At 33.0% G+C, this 20,018-nt stretch overlaps 1 protein-coding gene across 1 annotated transcript; it reads right to left on the bottom strand.

The window, feature by feature from the left end:
• Nucleotides 1–566: 566 nt before the first annotated feature.
• Nucleotides 567–18,236, bottom strand: LOC132906528 (5-hydroxytryptamine receptor 1-like). Its single transcript, XM_060958805.1, has 4 exons — nucleotides 17,954–18,236; nucleotides 7,610–7,905; nucleotides 5,607–5,850; nucleotides 567–1,110 (listed from the first exon to the last, which is right to left on the bottom strand). The coding sequence occupies exons 1-4, from the start codon at nucleotides 18,080–18,082 to the stop codon at nucleotides 871–873; spliced, it is 909 nt and encodes a 302-aa protein (XP_060814788.1). The 5' UTR covers nucleotides 18,083–18,236; the 3' UTR covers nucleotides 567–870.
• Nucleotides 18,237–20,018: the final 1,782 nt, after the last annotated feature.

Genomic DNA, 20,018 nt, shown 5'->3' on the forward strand with positions numbered 1-20,018 from the left:
GTCGCGATATATAGAAAGAACGGCGGGAAGAGAAGCGAGATAACCACAGCCATTTTTGATACTTTGAAAATCGTGAGAGCAAAGATAAGATTTTGTAGTGAATTGCGCAATCGAAGAGCTTTCATGAATCTGATTTCTTATAGAATATGAAAAGTTTCTCGAAATATACAATTTCTTTGATCATTGTATTTTTAGAATTTCTAGACCTGTACAACTATATCTGTCTTTAAATCATTAATTAAATACAGTAATCCCTCAGCAAATTTCTCAGATAATAAATATCAACTAGATAACTAATGAACCGATACTTTTAAAAACTGAAATATATGATCGAACACGAATTATCAAAAATTTTAGCTCACTATTATTAATTACCACTTTTCAAGGTTTGCGCGTTTCACTACTTTTACAAATATTTCATGTTGAGCTGATGTTTTCTCAACTTGTTAATCGAAGAAGATTGAATTCACTCGACATTTGAATTCTCAATCTTTCGAATATAATTTCCTTATAGATCTTCTATTCTACAATACTTTTTTACCGATCTTATATGTTTCCTGTATCATATCATTTTTGTTACATATAAATCACATCGTATTTACGTTTACAAATACTAAAATTAATTTGAAAATTAATTTTTATTAGTCATAAACTTCATGAGACGGCCCAGTTAACAGGTTAAATATCAAAGTTTTTTAATCGAATGTAATTCCCTATTCTGTTAGAATTTGGAACGATTCGTGCGTAAGCGTACGACGAATCTATGGATTGAATTCGTCATCGAGGGTTCGAAGGCGAATTGGTCGGGTAAATGACTCAGTCAACGGTCGTGGCGTGGCCGCAAATAGGAGAAGAACAAGATGCGATCTATCAACTAGAATCAATTGGTCTACTTACCGTCGTCGAGGCGCTCGAACTTCGGTGCTGCTTCGTGGGCGGACTTCCATGGCTAGTCTGCACGTCGGTATTTAATTGACGATTCACAGCTGCTGGCTGATGTTGCTGCACCGTCGGCTCTATGTCGAGGTAGCAGTGCGCCTCCAAGTGGCTTTGCGCTCTCCGTTCTTCGAGAACTATTCTGCGCGCCGCACAGAATATCTTGTAATATACCTGGAACAGATATGGATCGTCTGAATGGTCTGCCACGTGAATGTAAAGTACGATAGAATTCCTATTGTCTGAATTAATAATAGAGTAATTGGAGATTTCGCGTAATTGAAAAACTCTGCTTAATAATGAAAATTCATATTCATACACAAGATGTATTGCACTCGAAGCCACAAATAATTCAAGTTGAATAACCAACAAAATTTACCTAAGTTAATAACTAAAATCGGGAATTGGTATACTTAAATCTTCAACCTAAAAAATCCATCGCTACAACTAAACTAACTACAACTAAAAATATTGAAACCTCGAGTTTCAATACATAACAACAGTGTTGACACAATCAATATCAACTGAGAGGTAGACCACGATATCCAACAAGGTTAAAAAAATTGTTGATCACAGGAAAATCTACCACGAAATCATTTACGGTAGTCTTGTATATCAATCAAGCGAGGAATTCTACAACGCGTGCCTTTTTCAAACAAATTACCTCCGCGTAACATATATCGTCGTTTTATTCGTGACAAACACCACAGCGTCGCATTCTATTGCATTAATTAAAGTAGTGGATAGCAATAAAACTGTCGCATGCGCGGCAAACAGTAACGATGCTTTCTCAGTGTGGCAATTATTTAACTGCTATTATGTCAATTCACGTTAACGCTCAGCACCACGATCGCGATGATATGCACGATCGTTTATGTTCCGTAGCTGTTACGCCCGTGTTCCCACCAATTATTTCCACGGAGCTTGCTTGCCACACGCCAAGCATCCAATCAATCGTGACAACGGAACCGTCGAAAGTCAGTTCTCATTCTTAACCGCCGAAGATCAATACGCGATCGACAAAAAATCGAAACGTTAACGGCTATCTACTTGCTTTGATAGAAATTCGCTCGGCTGTTTTATATTTGCGGCACTGTAGTATAATGGTTCGTTTAGTGCAAGCGAGAGAATGTCCGTTCTTCCTCCACTTCACTCATATTTATCAAAATGAAAGTATAGACCAGCATTCTTTTGCTGTTTGACGATTGTTCAGCGAATAGGAAATCGAACATTCGCCCGCGTTTATTGTAAAGATACAGAGCCGCGATTTTCAATCGATATGCAGCAAAAATGTTTAAAACAATGATGCAATACCTGATTACTTAGTCAAAGGCACTGACTTCTTTTCCCTTAGATTACCAAATAAAGATAATCAAATATGTATGATATATCTTTTGATGTGCCGCAGAATTTTAGTCGTCAGCTTATGTATGCCACGAGACGAAGAAAGTTGAAAATCCCTGGCATTGAGTATTCTCACGATATTGAGATATCTGATTTTCGATTTGGTCAGTAATCGTCAAATGGCGAACGAATGCTCTTTTACAATTTCAACTTTTAATTTTGCTAAAGTGGAGGAGGAGAAAGTATTCTCTCTTTTGTTCTAAACACACCAAAATGTTTCTTTTGCTGAATTCTGTGGTCCATCGAAGCGGCGAGTGAAACGAAAGATTTACATACATGTTTAGAATTCTTGAATTCACGGAGATTTTATTGACCAAAGTTTTATTTGTTTCACGCAATGGCTGGCTGTTAGTTGTAACACGGGCGAGATACAATGCGTTCTACTACCAGGATTTACTGGATTTTGAACTAATCTCTACAAACATCGATACGTGTGTAGGCGTGTATCTGTAGATTAAATGTATTTGGACTGCAATCTGTATAATTTGTAGTATCCGGAATTTACATATATACGAAACAATACATCAGTAACAAATTTCAACACACTACCTTTTATTTACTATTTATTCAATTAATTTTTCGTTCTGATATAAAAAATCTAAAATATTTATATTTTCTAAAATAGTTAGTAAAAAATAATTTCTTTTCGACATTTGATTTCTTCTATTAGCTAGAATATAACCAATTTTGCTCTTACTATGTTAAATCTTTCATTAATAATTACGTAATTATTGTGCTGGAATTTGTTTCTCGTATTTACAACACAAAAATTTGTAAAATGATATTTTCGTTCCATAAATTGCTTCAGTAAATGTATTTTAATACTTGGATATTCGTGCGTTAAAAGATACACGAATTGAAATACAGATGTATAGATTAATACATGTGTGTTTAAAGTTTTATACTGTCATGTATTAAAAATTATATTTTGTAAGATTTTCTCTTCCCATTATTTAATATTTTATTTTTTGTGTAGATGCATAAACTTATTGTTTTCAAAATTCAGTAAGATTTGCCATAAAATACAATGAATTGTTAAAAATCGGATATTGCATGTGTTACAACTTAATAATAAGAAAAAAAAAGGTTGACCAATTTCTTTATAGTATATTTCGTTGATTTAATATTATCATTCTATTATGAATTTTGTCCACCCAAGAAAATCAATTACTACAACGTTTACTGTCTACGTTAATTAAACTGAGATTGTAATTAAGGAGCGAAGAATTATGATAGATATAAATGTAAAACCGATACAACTATGAATTACGTAATACAATCGATGGTAATTTCAATTAATTCAACGAAACATCGTGATTACGATCGACAAGCTAAGTGTTTCTCGAGAAAACGCTAGGGGACCTATTTTATGGCGCTGAATAATTGCGTAATTCACGCCATAATGAAAAGTTCAGTTTCCCCTTCAGGGAAATTATTAATGGTAAACTAATTAAAAACCAAACGGTATTATCTTTCCATCTTTGACATTTTGCAAATTAAATAGTGCCAATTTTTCTTGAAAAATTAATGAAACTATAATTGCAAACGCGACATTTTACGTTTAATCATCTATATTCTTGCAAATAAATTTGTCAAACTGACCAACAAGAATTAAATATCCTAATTGAAGTTAGTATAATATAGCGAGGAATTCAATTTAAAGAAGAATTTTTAACTATTGATCTTTGATACTAAAGGATTCTGACAATTTATAAAATATTAAACTTAAATTATAAAGTATTTTATGATTTATAAAATACTTTATAAATTATAAGATTACTTAATGCTTATTCTTTAACAAAAAAAATAAGAAATATATAAAATATAGATATATAAAATTTATAGCGAATGTATGTCTCTAATAATAATTTCTGCTTGCTTCTTTTACCAAGAAAGTATTACAAGTTACCAAGTTTTAATAGTTTCTAACAGAGGATGGAAGGGTTGATTTATGAGCAGCTCGATCGATTTAGAGTTAGCGCAAGTTAGAAATTATAATCATCACTCGCGCTGCTCTGTAGACAATCCACTTGGTAACGTAACACACTTTCTAACACATTAATCAAGCTTCATTAGATCGAAATAACTAACTTCGTTGTCAGCCGATATATCATCAAGTCCCAATGACTCTCTAATCTCTATACATCGTCGACGTCTGAATTAATTTAATAAAGCTCGATAACTTATTACTTAGAAGTGGGAATATCTCTGAAGCTTAAAATAATTAGCAAGACTTCTTAATAATCCTTATTAACTATTAACTCGCTCCTTATTCTTTAAAGTAAAAAATCAATAATAAATTACTGAAGCCTCTTAATAATCATTACTAACCATTAGCACACTTGTTACTCTTTCCATTAACTTATTCGGTAATGAAAGAAAGAATAATCTGAGTATACGATAGAATCAAGTTCAGTAGGTAATTTAAATCTTTTGTAAATAATTGTCTTAATGCCCCGAAGCTTTCTAGTTTTCTCGGAGAGTAATTGAAATTAGAACGCCTCGTGCTCAGAATCGGAGGACTCTTAAATTCGAATTTAAGAACGAACTTTTCGAGTTCCAGCGAATCTATTCTAAACTCGTAATTAAAAACACTTTAAAACCTACGACCGAGTAGAATTTTACAGTATCTTGCGTTTTGTAAGTGTAGAGATTTTCCTTAATGAGAGTGTGCCATTTGAATATCAACATTTTAAGCATTCACTAAAAAAATCTCATTGTTTATTATATAGTATGCAGTGAATAGTTTTCATTACATTAGTATCCTTTATTAAAAATTTCAAAAATTAAATCTGCATTATAACAGTTGGCTCAAGTCCCATATAATTCCCATTATTTTTCATTTTTAAATGAGTTTTGAAGCAGAAAATCGTGAGATCAACGTTCAATTGTTAATTCATTAATTTTCTATAACTCTTGCAAGTAATTTCTACATTTGCAATGTGTACTCTATTTTATGTCCAAACAATCCAAAATTATGATTAATCGTTTCATGACAATGTGGATCGATTATCATATTTCTACTAAACGAGCACGTATTTCGATACTTATTAATGAGAAGGTACATACAGTAAGACTACAAAAATTATTGACACAACAATTAATCAATATACGTGTTAATTAATTAAGTCCAAATATATTAAATTTCATATCATCTTGTAATAATTTTATATGACTACACAAATGTGATACTATGCAAATGAAATGGAGAATAAGAGCATGTCTCGATACTTTTTGTAGTCTCTATAGATTCAACAATATCTTACTTGAATCATCACGAACAGAGGTATGTAGAAGCTCCCAAGCGTAGCGTAAATTTGATAGAAGAAATTCTGGCAAACAACGCAATGAGACGGCCCACTCTCGGAGTAAGTATGCTCGTTTCCCATAATCAACAATGGTGGCAAACTGATACAGGCCGCTCCCAACCAAACAAGGCTGACGTAAACGATCATTCGTCGCGGTGTTCTTTTCACCCCGTATTTCAGCGGCTTCGTTATGGCACAGAACCTGCAACAGCGACACGAACATCTGTATTCATATATTTTCCGGTTAATATAATACGGAAACACCGTCTAATTATGTAATCCCTTAACGTACAATTTTTTTTTATCTAACTAGACAAAAATGCACAACTTTTGTTTTAGTAGAGTTGCTTTTTATCTACGTATATAATATAATATTTTTTTTTTTTTTTTTTTTTTTTTTTTTTTGTAATTCTAATGCTATATCTTACGTCTTTAAATGTAATACGATGCTAAACATAAGGCGAGAAATGAAAGAAAACAAATGCTTCCATAAATAAGCGAATATAGGAAGAGATTATAATGAGTGAAAAGAAACTAGATTTTGACTGAATTCTCAATTTTTTATTCCGTTTGTGATTCTTAATTTTAATAGTATAAAAGATTACTTCAAAATTGACGATTTAAAAGCGGGATACAAATTTCTCTAGTATATTTTTACGCGTCTCACTTCATCATACTAATCAATCGACATGTGAAACTATTTACGCTTATTTTTAATTTCATAAAATGTTGTTATAAATACAAGAATGTGATTATCTTTATCAGTAGCAAGAATGTACGAAAGATGATTGGTTAGGTGTTTCCGTGTCTCACGCGGACTTGTGTATTTTAGACAGTTGGTTGTATCAGTACTTCACACGGGTACAAATGTAAAGGGGTTAAATAAACCAAACCCCATTCTGCTGTTCATGGGACGTTTTGTTCTCGTGCCCCTTCCCTCATCTTCTTTACGTGGTTTCTCTGAATTATATATCTCTTGTTACAAGTTCGTATGACAACTTGTACAAAGTGTAAAGAAAATACGTGTCACGGGGTTGCTAGATTATTCTCTATATTTCTCGTTCGATGAAAGCGTGCGTTAGAATGTAATACGTGGAATCAGAAGTCATGGTCTAGTTTAGTCCGTTCTTCGTAGCGATCGTTTATGTGATCGAATAGATTTGCTATTTTTATTGCATCCTTTATGAAACTAAAAGTCGTAAAGCAAAAACATCTATTTCTTCTTGCTGAATGAAGATTCGTAATTTAAGAAAATTTGAAATATCGATTGTAATGTAAATATTAGTAATCATATATATAAATTATCAGCTTAAATGGAAATAAAATTAGCGAACATGGTTGAAAAATATGTATTACATGTTCAGCAAGCGATAGATGCATTTAGAAACTTGTTAATCGAAATTAATTTTGAATATATATATATCGTTGAAAGAAATATGAGATTGAAATTTTGTAGATGACTGAAAGCTTTTCATTCGCGATATTAATATATTCTACCTGTCACGAAGAACGTCGTACTTCTGATGTCCTACTTTCGAACATTCTCTTCATGATATTGGACGTCTACAATGTGATTATATTATGAATTAAATAATCGACGACGATTTCATATTTTTTGAAGAAAGAAAATGGATTTAATTTTAATATAGCCTTTAAAATCATCCAAATGTCCCTTAAAATATTCAAAGTTTAAATAAATCAAGCAACTAATAAAAAATCTCATAGAATGTATAATAATCATTGGCATGTATTATCAGTCGACTAAAGCAACTGTAACAACCATACGATGTCTTTTACTTCTTCTTTGTTGTTATAACTACATGAAACGCCCCTATAACCCTATCAATTACAACAATCCCAAATTTGATTCTTCAATTACATGGTGTAATTCAATTTCACGAGACTCGATCAATCGCAAAACTCAATTTCCTACGAAATTTCTGGTCACGGAGGCTACTCACCGGTCCACGGAGATCATGCAGAGGTTCAGGATGCTGGCCGTGCAACTGAGCACGTCGAAGCTAACCCAAAGGTCGCACATAATTGCACCGAAGGACCAATTACCGGAGATCTCGTAGAGCAACGCCATCGGCATTACCAGAAGAGCGACGCAGAGATCGCTAACTGCAAGGCTAACCAGCAGATAGTTGCAAGGCCTTCGCAGCTTCCTAACAAGGAACACGGCAACGCAGACTAGAATGTTTCCAATCACAGTCCCGACTATGATGCTGCCAAGCACCAGGGCGATAAGTATTGCCTGCGAACAAACAAAAATATGTTATAAAATAGACTGATTTTCTAGCGGAGACCGTTGAATTAAGAAGTTCAAATTAACTCCATGTCGATTCATAATATTCGTAATCTGGATTATAGTTTATCTTGACAAAGACAGATTGTTTTCTAATAGAATTTAACTTGAACTTTAATTTTAGTTACTTGTAACAGAATTGAATGTCTGCTTTTAAATCACCGATAATCATTTTATCGACAACAATTTCAACACGATCATGTCATCGACGTGTTGCTGACAATAATTATTATACTTTCTTGTTTTTTATACACATTGCATGTGTAGATAAGAATACATAATCCACGATAACATACGGTGATAAGTATAATAATTGTCAACAAAAGACAATGTCGATGAAATGATTGTCAATGATTTAAAGGTAACCTGAATTTAATTAGGTCTTTAATTGCAATTTCAATTATTTAGACTGAGATATACTAGCTAATAGATTAAGACTCATAATGATACAAGTCAATTCATTATTACTATTTTGTCATAAAACGATATTTTACATATATTATGCTATTATAAGGAACTTAATATAATACTTTTTGAGGTTATGAAAGTCCATATTATAAAAGAACCATCAAAATAGCTTCAACAAATTGGTGTAACAATTATACAGAAATCTGTTCACGAAATCAGTACCTAGAGCAGCAATGATAGTTTCAACATTGAAACTCAATACATCCGACATCGTAGAACACGACAGTGTAAATGTTGGAATCGGTAGATCTAATACACACCTAGATTGCTAGATTAGCAGATCTAGTACGACGACATCGGTCTCGCGAAACTCGATGACCAAGAACATAACGACAGCAAATCTTGTACATTGAAATCGATATACAGTGTGTCCGGTTTAACTGAGAACTGAAAACAATTGAATATCTCGAGAAATATGAGGGATACAGAAAAATGTTTCAGATGAGAGCTGTAGAGTATGAAAGGACACAAATCGTTAGACTGCGGATTATTACGCATACATGGAAAATTTAAAAGTACAAAAATGTACAGGACAGGGTATTGTAACATTCTATACATGTATTGCATATATTGTAACAAATATAAAAAGAGGACGAATGTATGTTACAATCATATAATATCATATTTTACAATCACATATACATATAACATGATATAAGAATGTATAAAACATACAGAATACCTACTTGTTACAGTATTTACTAGATGAAACGTGAAACAAATTTATTAATTGTGTTCATAAAAATGTATATTTGCATAAATATTCTTAGTCTACAAGTCTAATTTTGTGATGATGCTCAAATATCTTATGAAGATCGCTTAAATTTCTAAATATGGATCTACATTTTTTTATTGCATATTCCTAATATCGAGATATTTTCAAGACAATGACACACGTGCTTACACACGTAAGATTTTAAGATACGAATTTCCACAGACAGTCGAGTGCAGTCAGCATTATTCGATATACGAGTATATATGCAACGCACATAATTTGCTTGGCGAGCATTGTATTAGGTCATTCTATAAGTAATGCAGCGTTGGTTTTTAGATTCAGAATGGAAATAAAAAATTAGCTGCTTACAATCGATCAGTGATAAATATTTCCGTACTTTTTATAATTCAATACCTTATGCCCCTATTAAGTTTTTAATTCCAACTTCTTAAAACTTCGATAGTAACAATTCCCATTGTTTTGAACTGAACTCTTAGAAAAACCGCATTACTTATGGGATGACCCAATATATTATAGTACCTCTAAAAAAATTTGCATGTGTAAGGGCGTAGATATAAGATAGTGCGATATGATATATCGTAGACAACTTCTAGAATATAGCACGCAATGGTCATAAGAGCAAAATTACCGGACTCAATAATCACTGATGACAAATAAATAAACATCAATGCTGGAATTATTTTTATATGAACCGTACAAATGCATCCTACTGTTTTTCACAATATGAATTTATCTGATTAAACCACTGTTGGTAAACATGCTTATTATTGCATTTATAATGAATAACGATCGATGGTTTGTTCCACTGTAGTATGAATATATGATATATAAGAAATTTAATTTGGTTTTTCAAATTTTTTCATGTACAATCACTCCCTTTTCGATAGTAATCCCAATTGCAAGGTACCCTAATACGTTGAGCATATAACACTAGTAAACAATAATTTTTTCCAAATACTAATTTTCATAACTAATTTCAACTTTTATCAATGGAAGATCTAATACTGAAGCTAACAAATTTGCATTAAAATTTGTTTGAAATTATCAATGAAAACCTTAATAATTTGAGTAACAAATAATCAATACATCAGGGACATTTAACAACAGGATAAAACGAGATTATAACCGTAATTAAACCGGCCACCGTGTAAAACGTACAGTTTAATTTAAGATAATCTTACAAACCGCAACACGATATTCTCATGCTCGCCACCCTTTATTTATATTTATCACGTGGCTTGGCATTTTTATCGCAAAAATCATTGTTATAGTGGCCCGGTATGCGTACGCATCACTGGATTTCAACATTTCATGCTCGTTGATATAAGCGAGTTCGGCGGCACGTACAAAAGATACTGGCATACCATTGTATTTATTACAGCTACACTGCGAATATTTATGCAACTACATATTTTTATGAATACGGTTGAAAGAGTAGGACCAAGGTAGAGATTAGTTTCACTATCTAAATGTTATAACAAGCACCATACTTGAATATTTTACATATCTGCATGCAGTTTTGCATCTTTAATACGTTCGTCGAGAATCCGATTTTTATTTCCTACAATATTGTATACGAACAAGTAATATTCATATAATACCTGTCTTTATATTGTGGAACTTTATAAAATAAAGTAAAAGAAGACAAAAGAACGCAAGAATTATTTATTCATTATCGATGCACAAATATTAAATGTACGTCAGCGTAATGAGCTACCCTACTTAGTTCCTACATTATTTAGCCGTTCGATATTAATGGGAACAAAAATGCTAAACGTGTGCTTTTGTCATGAAACATGGTCGCAAGCTTTGTAATGTGTAGTTTATATTATCCTAACTATTATTCCCTTACAATAATATTATTACAAAATGATAAGTAATATTATTAGCGATATTGACATTTGAAAGTCATTATGTGAAATTTTTTATTATTTATTAGTATCAGCATTTAAAAATGAAGAACAGAAGAATAATACTATACACGCAAATTTGCAAACATTTACAGCCTTTTCTTCCAAAAACAATATACTTGATTTCCAAAAATTTATAATACTTTTTACAAATTTACTATGTATATTTTTTATTTATTATCACGTTAAATATGCTGAACTTGTTGGTACATTTATCTAAAAAATTCTCGTAATAGAAACGACTAATAATATACATAATATACGATTATAAACTGAAAATAATTACAAAATTACAAATAAAATAAAGCTATCTACTTTCGCAATAACAAAAGAGGGAAGGTATAGAAATTTACTAAATTTGCGAAATTTTCAAGCACATCGACATGCTTGAAGTGTTTCAGTATCATTTCGGTGGAATATTTTATCGAAATGAAGAGGATGCTTTCGGTGTAAGCATGCGAGTAATTTATCCTCGAATTTGAGAGTCTGGGGAAAAACTCGATATATGTACGCTGTACACACGGCCAGCTATCGCTTTAAATCATTTCTATTAAATTTTTCAGTGCACCCAATTCATGACTATATCTCAAAGTTAAACTTCATCGATATAAATTGGGTGTTTTGGTGTTATAGTATTCGGCATGGATCGCATCCAAAATTAGGCTTTGCATTTCATTCGAGCGAAATCCCATAATCAGATCATGTAATTTACGAAACGCAGTCATCGATAGAAAGGGCATGCCTTAAGCACGGCCGCGTTAATGACGCGATAAACCTCACCCCTTTCATCCTCTGATAATCTCTCAAATATCCAATCAGTTCGTTAAATGGAAAAAACGATTCAAAACTGAATGAGAGTTGCGCGAATTGAAAATTTTCGTTCAATCAGGTTACTTCGAAACAAATTGTGTCGAAACATAGGATTAACTTTTACATTCTTACATTTTTCGCTAAGCTTTTACATCAAAGCTAACGAAATTTTTTAAATCGAGTATACACACTGTGTAGGTTTATATTTTTATTTTTAACTGTAGTTTATTATTTCATAAGTAAAAGACTTGAAGCTCTAGCGAAAATTTCTCTGTATTTCTAAGAAACGATCGATGAATCGAGTGTGACCGGTGTATAATGTTTCTATAGAAATGCAAGAATAGCTGAGGTATCAACAGATATTTCGAATCTAGAGAATACTCAGCAATGAAGGATAAAGGGAAAATAATATTTAGATTGAATTTCTATAGAAGTAATATTAAGCGAGGAAGTGAGTGGAGATAAAATTGCGGATTTTTATGCGAATTCATATTTTGAAAAGTGTACTACTTAGAGAGAAATTTACTCGTTAAATATTATAAAGAGCTTTTACTTTGGATATTTTATGTGTTTTTGTATATCACGCGCCTTTTATGTATTCTCGAGCCTTAAAATTTCTCATAATCGCATAAAAATCCATAGTCTAACTCTACAAACTATGTTTCATTACTTCGACATGAACCGTACTAAGAACAGCCGATGAAAAATGTTGCAATCGATACACCTTTCAATAGAAAGGTGACAAGGATTTCGAAAGAGTTTTATTGGCGCGATCGTGAGAAGCTGCTTATGAAGGATTTCTCCAAAGAATCGTCCTCTAAATTCATCGCTTCAAAGACAAACTAATTACAAAGTTCACGAGGACAGTGACGCGAATTACGGAAGTTTTATCGAAATCCTTGGATTTCCCAACCGCATTGTAATGGAATTTTTGAACTATATTAAGGATGTATATTGGCTCGCTATACGAGAACTTCGGCCGCGTTATCTTTCGCCGGATTTTCAAAGAGAAATTAGAAGTATATACAGAAGTATATGGTTCACGAAAATATTTGAACGTTTAAATACTCTATGCACAATTGTAATATGGAACATTATACATATTACACATATAATATCATCATAAGAATATTCCATTACTTTAGCAGAAAAAAGTATTAAAGATTGCTTAAATTAATTAATTTTTTAATTAAAGAATTATAAAGTGAATCATTTATGCTAAAATTAAAACATAGATATATATCTTTATTCCTTCCCAAAATCTGCACATGCATGTTACTTAAATTATTATTTCAACTTACCACACATATTTAATTAATAATTAATTTAGAATTAATTAACATAACTTTATAACTTGTAATGTAACAATGATCGATAATGACTCATAAACTGACACGACGTTAAATGAATAAAGAAAAGGCAAAAAGAAACGTTTTGTATGGGGAAACGAAAGAAATCTACGATAACGCGCTACCTTTGAATAAAATAACAGAAAAAGATAGAACGATTCGTTGCCCGACATAAAATCTAGCTTTCGAAATTTTTCTCGGGTTGAGACCCAGGAAAGATCCTTTGTTCTTGCATGTACTTGTTATTGCTTGCTTTCTGCGAATGCAAAGGAAGGAATTATTTACAGAAAATTCGATAAATCAAGCTGATTATGCTTACGTTAGATATTTGAACGGTTCTTTGAAGACAAAGAATTTGTAATAAGATATTTCACGGTATAAGCTTTGCTTTGTAATACGCAAAGTGAAATACGTGGAAGATATTGCAAACTGAATGATGGAAGATAATATTCATACACTACTAACAAGATAAATACATACTAACAAGCTAGCTTGTCAGCTATGAAATTCGTTATTTTGTACTTTCATTCGTTGTTTCTTTGAAGTGATAGAAGAAAGTCTAATAAAATATAAATGCTGATTTCATAACGAAAAAAAATTGCAGATTGCTCTGGGAAAGATAATGCGATCGCACGAAGAATACTCTAGATTTGCACAGTAGGATAAATAAGAAACATAGAATGAAATTCTTTTCGTATGAAATTTCATGGTTTGAGAAATTGAATTTGAAAGTTTCTTAAATAGTTGGTTGAGCCTTTCAATTTCATGGGACTTGTTACATTGCTACCAAATTAATTCTGATCCTAATTACATCGACAACAATCATAAAAATTCTATGATAAGGAGTAAAAGAAAAATATTTCCACAGAATTCTGTGATATCATTTTATGAGAGCAAAATAAAATTCATTCCATCAAGTAAAATCCGAAGTTGTAGAATAGTACAAATGCTGAGTACAAATTTATATGATTTTATGTATCTTTATGAATTTAATTATATAAATGGAACATAGATAGAGACCTATCATATCCATAAAATATTATACCACGCACTTTACTCTGAATATTATATATATTTGTACATTACATTCACTGCACTTATTTTTGTGTCTTTAAATTTTCCATAAATGTATAAACATCCGCTTATACGACAGTTATAAACATTACACAAAATCACAAATATTATACACTCTTCTATACTTTCGAAGCATTTATTTCACAAAAAACCATAAACCGATGTGGGACGACGATTAGTCGTGTTATGTATATTGATGACGCGACTGGATATTTGGTGTAGTCAAATATATTTAAACTGTTTGTAATACAGAGTTCGCGTTATTCGCTAAATGTCGCTCGTTGTGCGTATACACGGTAATGAGTACGTTCGCTCGATGATATTCGCTCTAAGATTGCTCGATACTCACTAACTGATTACGGATTGACTGATAACTGATCGATTCATAATTGACTACTGTTCGCTACTGACTCCTCCAAAGATTCCTTGTCTTAACGATCGTGTTCGGTTATTTATACTGGTCGAGGTGGGGTAGTACCGGAAAGTTTAAATTCAACTTCAATTGACGGTTGCACGTAGTAGCGACATTGTTTTGCCCGAAGTTTGTTTGTCGCTACGTTTGGTATGTCAAGACGGTGTCAATATCCCAAGGCAAAACAACAACATGAGTCGCTCTGATTTCGCATCGTCCTCTGACTCATGTACCGCTACACCGATTAAAATAAAAAACACCTTAAAATTTCAAGAACAAATGAACCACAAAAATATTCTATGAATGATTATCCGATCTACGATGATCCAGCCGAATAAATTATCCTGTATGGTTATCCAAAATACTCGGATTCTACCGACTACGCGACTTTGTGAAACAATATTTAAATAATTTTCTCAGTATATTTTCACCGACACTTTGTCCCAGGAAGATAAAGCTCCGACATTTTATGCCTGTTACTATTACATTTCGTCGAAACGGCGCGGCAACGGAACAAGAATTATTTATGCAGTTATTCGCGAGTTTATCTAGACTCGCTAATAAAAGGACCGCCATTTCCTCCGTCCTCTCCATCGTCTACGTGGACTAAGCTAATTATATACTTATCGTTAACTGCACAGTTCTCGAACTTCCAACCGCAAGAACTTTACCGTACGACATACCACCCTCGACGACGCTTTATTGCAAACATACCCGACATAATTATTCATGATCTTTACGTTAATCTTGCGCCAATGATCTTCCTTCGATATCTACCCTGTCGAAGATATGAGAAACTTAAATGGATTTTCGTATAATCTCGTGGGATCAAGCTGATACCAGTTCGCGGTCACACGAAAGCTAGTTATACGTATAGTTTACTGCATTCTTCGAATAACACGAAGGAGAACAAAGTTTAAGAAGTCGATAAAAGGAAATTTAATTAACTGGTGACCAAGTATAATGATTATGTGGATATATACAGGATGTTCCAGGACTTAATAGGCAAACTTTGTTAATATCAGAGTGTAAAAAATATTATATACTTAAACATATACCATTTAAATGTTCATTAAAAATTATAATTCAAATAATAAATATAATGAAATATTAACGTATTTGCAGTTATTGTGTTATGGGACAAGAACAGGTTTATAATCAAAACAACCATTACCTGTCAATACTCCCGTGGAAGCGACAGCGATAAAAAAAACTGGATTTATCACCTCAGAAAGCTTATTTTGATTTTGCTTCATCTCAATGAATCAACCACGTATTTATTAATACTTGTTAATATTTTCAAAAAGCACAAAAACTGCATAAAGTACCGGAATTCACGAAGCTTCACGCGTATGTAATTATCAATTCGTAATTCGTTAAAATTAAGAAATGGAATATTTCAAATGAAGAACACTTCAACATATAAATTCAACAAAATTTCCAGCCTAGTATATGTAAATATAACGAAGACGAAACGTCGGGCCTTAATTTCACATCATATCAAACGTAGTTTCAGTCTATTTCGTAAACCCCAAAATTTTGCCGAAATTAACTCCACAAATTTAACAAACATTCTCGTCAAGCCACGTAACACGAAACGCAAACGAGACCGTCCCCTACAGAACCACAAAGTGGTCCATTAATTACTTTCCGCTGCCCTCTACACCCTTAATCCTAAGTTTACCAAACACGAGAAAAAAGAAAATATCATTCGACATACCCTAATTGTTCCCAAGTTCGCGTTAATGACCCAACTGCGTGCGCAGACAAACATTAAGGCCGGTTCTGTTGTGTCACGATACAATGAAGACCAACATATCTACAGGGAAAGTTAGGTAATCATCTGATCAGTTTCACCGTTGTTAAAGTTTAGTATTAGGCCAGATTTATGACACGGTCAAGAAGGCTTGCAATTTATGGAAAAGCATGGTAGCTTTACCATCATCTAGACATGAATTACTTAGATTGCACGTGACTTAAAGTAGTAATTTCACCATCTGTGATAGTCACGACATATATGTTTCATACACGCTGCAGTATGTAAATCATTTAACACAATTAAGAATGTGAACCCTTTAACACAATTAAAGATGTGAACCATTGGATAGGATAAGTGACCGCAAATGTCATAAATAGTCTTTCAGTTCTATATCGTTTCATTCAAATATAGCAAATTTATCGTTTGCGGACGAGACCTTTTGATACATGAGTGTCCGTCCGGATGGGAAGATCCAGCTGCGTGTAAAAAAGTGATGTACGCTTGAAGATTGACTTTACGGTTTATGTTTTACGAAACTACGGTTCATAATACAATCAGGAACAAAAATAAGCAAATAGGTAGTGAAAATAAGATATATATAATATATATAATAATACATATAATATACAATGTATATAATAATATATATAATAATAAGATTATATTATGACTCGTTTATACGAATAATTTAAATTATTTACTAAATAATCTATGTACTATAAAGATCAGTAGAGACTCATAGATTTTACATTTAGCGTGCTGCGTGCTACATGCACATGTAATCATAAATTTAATTAAATTGGTTCAACCATTTTCATATTGTGTATGGAGCAGCTTCCTTCATTTGATCTGAATGCTAGTCAAATTAAAAATATCCCCCTCCCTCTAAGTGTCTTTATTTGAATTTTTTTCGAAATATCGTGTAGAAAATGATTTTGTCTGAATAAAGAATCCTCAGAATTCATTTTTAAGGATCGATATACTCGAGGGAGGATATTAACGGCTGTACTGATACAATGGACAGCGATAGATTTATGTTTAGTCTAAAAGCGATTTTCAAATATTGTGTTCACGTCTGACGAGTAGAAGGCAAACTGCGGGCCGGCTGCGGTTATTGATGCACGGTTCGTTTGTTCAAGGAATCAACTCGTTCTGACAGTAGGCCGCGAAGAAATAACAAAAATTATAATGTCGGCGACTTATAAAACATTTCAGCGTATTGCAGTGCGGTAGCATATGTTGAGTAGCCACCTCTGATACGCAATAAATAAGACAGTATATAACATTATTTTGGTCAAACTTCATCAATACCTACTTCCACTATATGACCACTTATTTTTATTCCCAAGTGTATATCGCTACGCATCCGAAACGATAAAAATCCATGTGTGACTGTTTAGATACTCGTTAAGGGTTAATCTCAAAGTTTTGAGTAGTCCCTGGACGAAGTGTCGCAAACCATTGCTCTATCAATCTTACCTGCGTGACCGTGTAGGGCGAATTTTTGCCGGGGAATCCTCGGAGGAATCCGTCGGTGTTTCGTGTAGCTACAGTGGTCAGGTTCAGAAGCAGGGTGCTTTCCGTGGTGATTGCGTCCTTCCCCTCCATACGAGCCTAATCGGCAGTCCGGAGCATCCGAAGCGCCCCCCTTGTCGACGGCTACGTCATGCTCCTTCTCTCCTCTCGACCATGGGATTCCAAGCAGGCTCGGGCCGTGCATGAGAATCTTCACTCGATTCCACGATTCCACGACCTACCCCAACCGTTCGTCGTTACCGCTCGTACGGTCCAGTCTTCGTGGCTCTGAAATCGTTGTTCACTGGTTAGCGATCAGCAGATTACTGAGGTGTATGCACAATAGCAAAGGAGATATTACTGTATATCGCTTATTGTTGCGTCTTGTTTTATTGTCTTATCTGTATAATGTATAGTCAAACGAGATAATGTATTATTTAAATAATCATTTTTCGAATATATTGTTTAAATCATAGCCAAGCTTGCTATTAATTTCTAAGATTATAGCGCGACGATTGACATATTTTTCGATGTGGGGTAATATGAAACACCTAATTTTCAAAGCTTTTGGCTGAAACATGGCAAAATTAATAGATATTTGTATTATGCAAAAATTTAAATCTCTTGTAGTCATGATAAAGAATGTATGAAAAGTCAAATGCGACGTGTTAAAAAAAAATGATACCTAAAATGGGAGATCTAAAAAATTTGTAAAGGAATCTCAAAAACTTTATTCCTAATATGAAAGATGAATATCTACTTAAATACGCGACGAATAAACAAATATCCTTCATTCTTTGGACTTATATTAATGTCCCTCGTTTTCTATGCATTGAGCACGTGAATGATGCATCTGAAGCACATTCCTTGTGATCCCAATGAAAATAGCGAATATATTGAACCCACTTTCATTATTATTGTCTCTTTTATAAGTGTCGTCACAAAATGAATATAATTCTGTATCATTATCATCAGTTGCAGTATCATGTTCCATATTACGTACACTCAACGTATTTCATATTGGGCACATATGTATTTTAACAAAAAAATAATAATCATACTACGAAGAAAATACAGTTAACGGGAAATCTCTTTTGGATATTCAAAAACAAATATGTTTAACGATAAATCATGTCAAAGTAGCAATTTTTAATTTGACATTACTAAAAAATCTCACTATTCAATTCGCCTCTCAAAGACTTTTATACGCTTTCAAACACAACAGTCAATTGCATCCAACGACAGGTTTTCAAATAAAGCTCAGATTTGAATATATCTTTATATTACCTTGAATATACCTTGAATATATCTTTTGCTTTTATCGAAATACTTTACGTTGCTGCCGATTGATTTTGTGTTACTTGCCGAAATATTGTAGTGTTTCATATTGGGTACAGTTAACCTGCTACAAAAGTCTCCGTCGATATTACAAAACAGCAAAAGAGCCGGAGAATATATCGATTTGAATGGCTGTACTGATTATATGAATCCAGTTGGAAAGGATTCATTTTTACACATGCGACACTTTTGGTCAATTCACGCGCTTATCTTTATGATTGTATGATGATCTAATTTATCAGAAAGAACCAATCAGACCCGCATTCCTTTGCCAAGCCATCTTCTCATCAGCGCACAGTACAGGTGTAATAGAGTAGTTCGGTAGACACGTGAAACATAGGGGTACCAAGATGGTGTATGTACTACTGTTCTTGGGTGAGACGAGTAATTGAAATTGGGTTGCAGACTGGATTGGAATTTCGAATGTCTGTGGGTTTGCTCTGGTAAAACCGGTGTATACTACTTGGGAAGTTCAAATTGCTTCGAAAGGACTGATGTTCATGGGAAAACTTGGAAGTAATGAGTATGTTACGACGCAATGAAAATTTACAATGAAAATGTCTGTCTGCCTATATACAACAGGAAATTGATTGTAATTTGTAATGAAAAATTTTAATTAATCAAATCTTATTTAGTTGTGTACATCATGCAGCAGCATTCAATATTTTCAATAAATAATAGTTTAATAACC

Source organism: Bombus pascuorum, chromosome 1, assembly GCF_905332965.1.
Source record: "Bombus pascuorum chromosome 1, iyBomPasc1.1, whole genome shotgun sequence".
NCBI lineage: Eukaryota > Metazoa > Arthropoda > Insecta > Hymenoptera > Apidae > Bombus > Bombus pascuorum.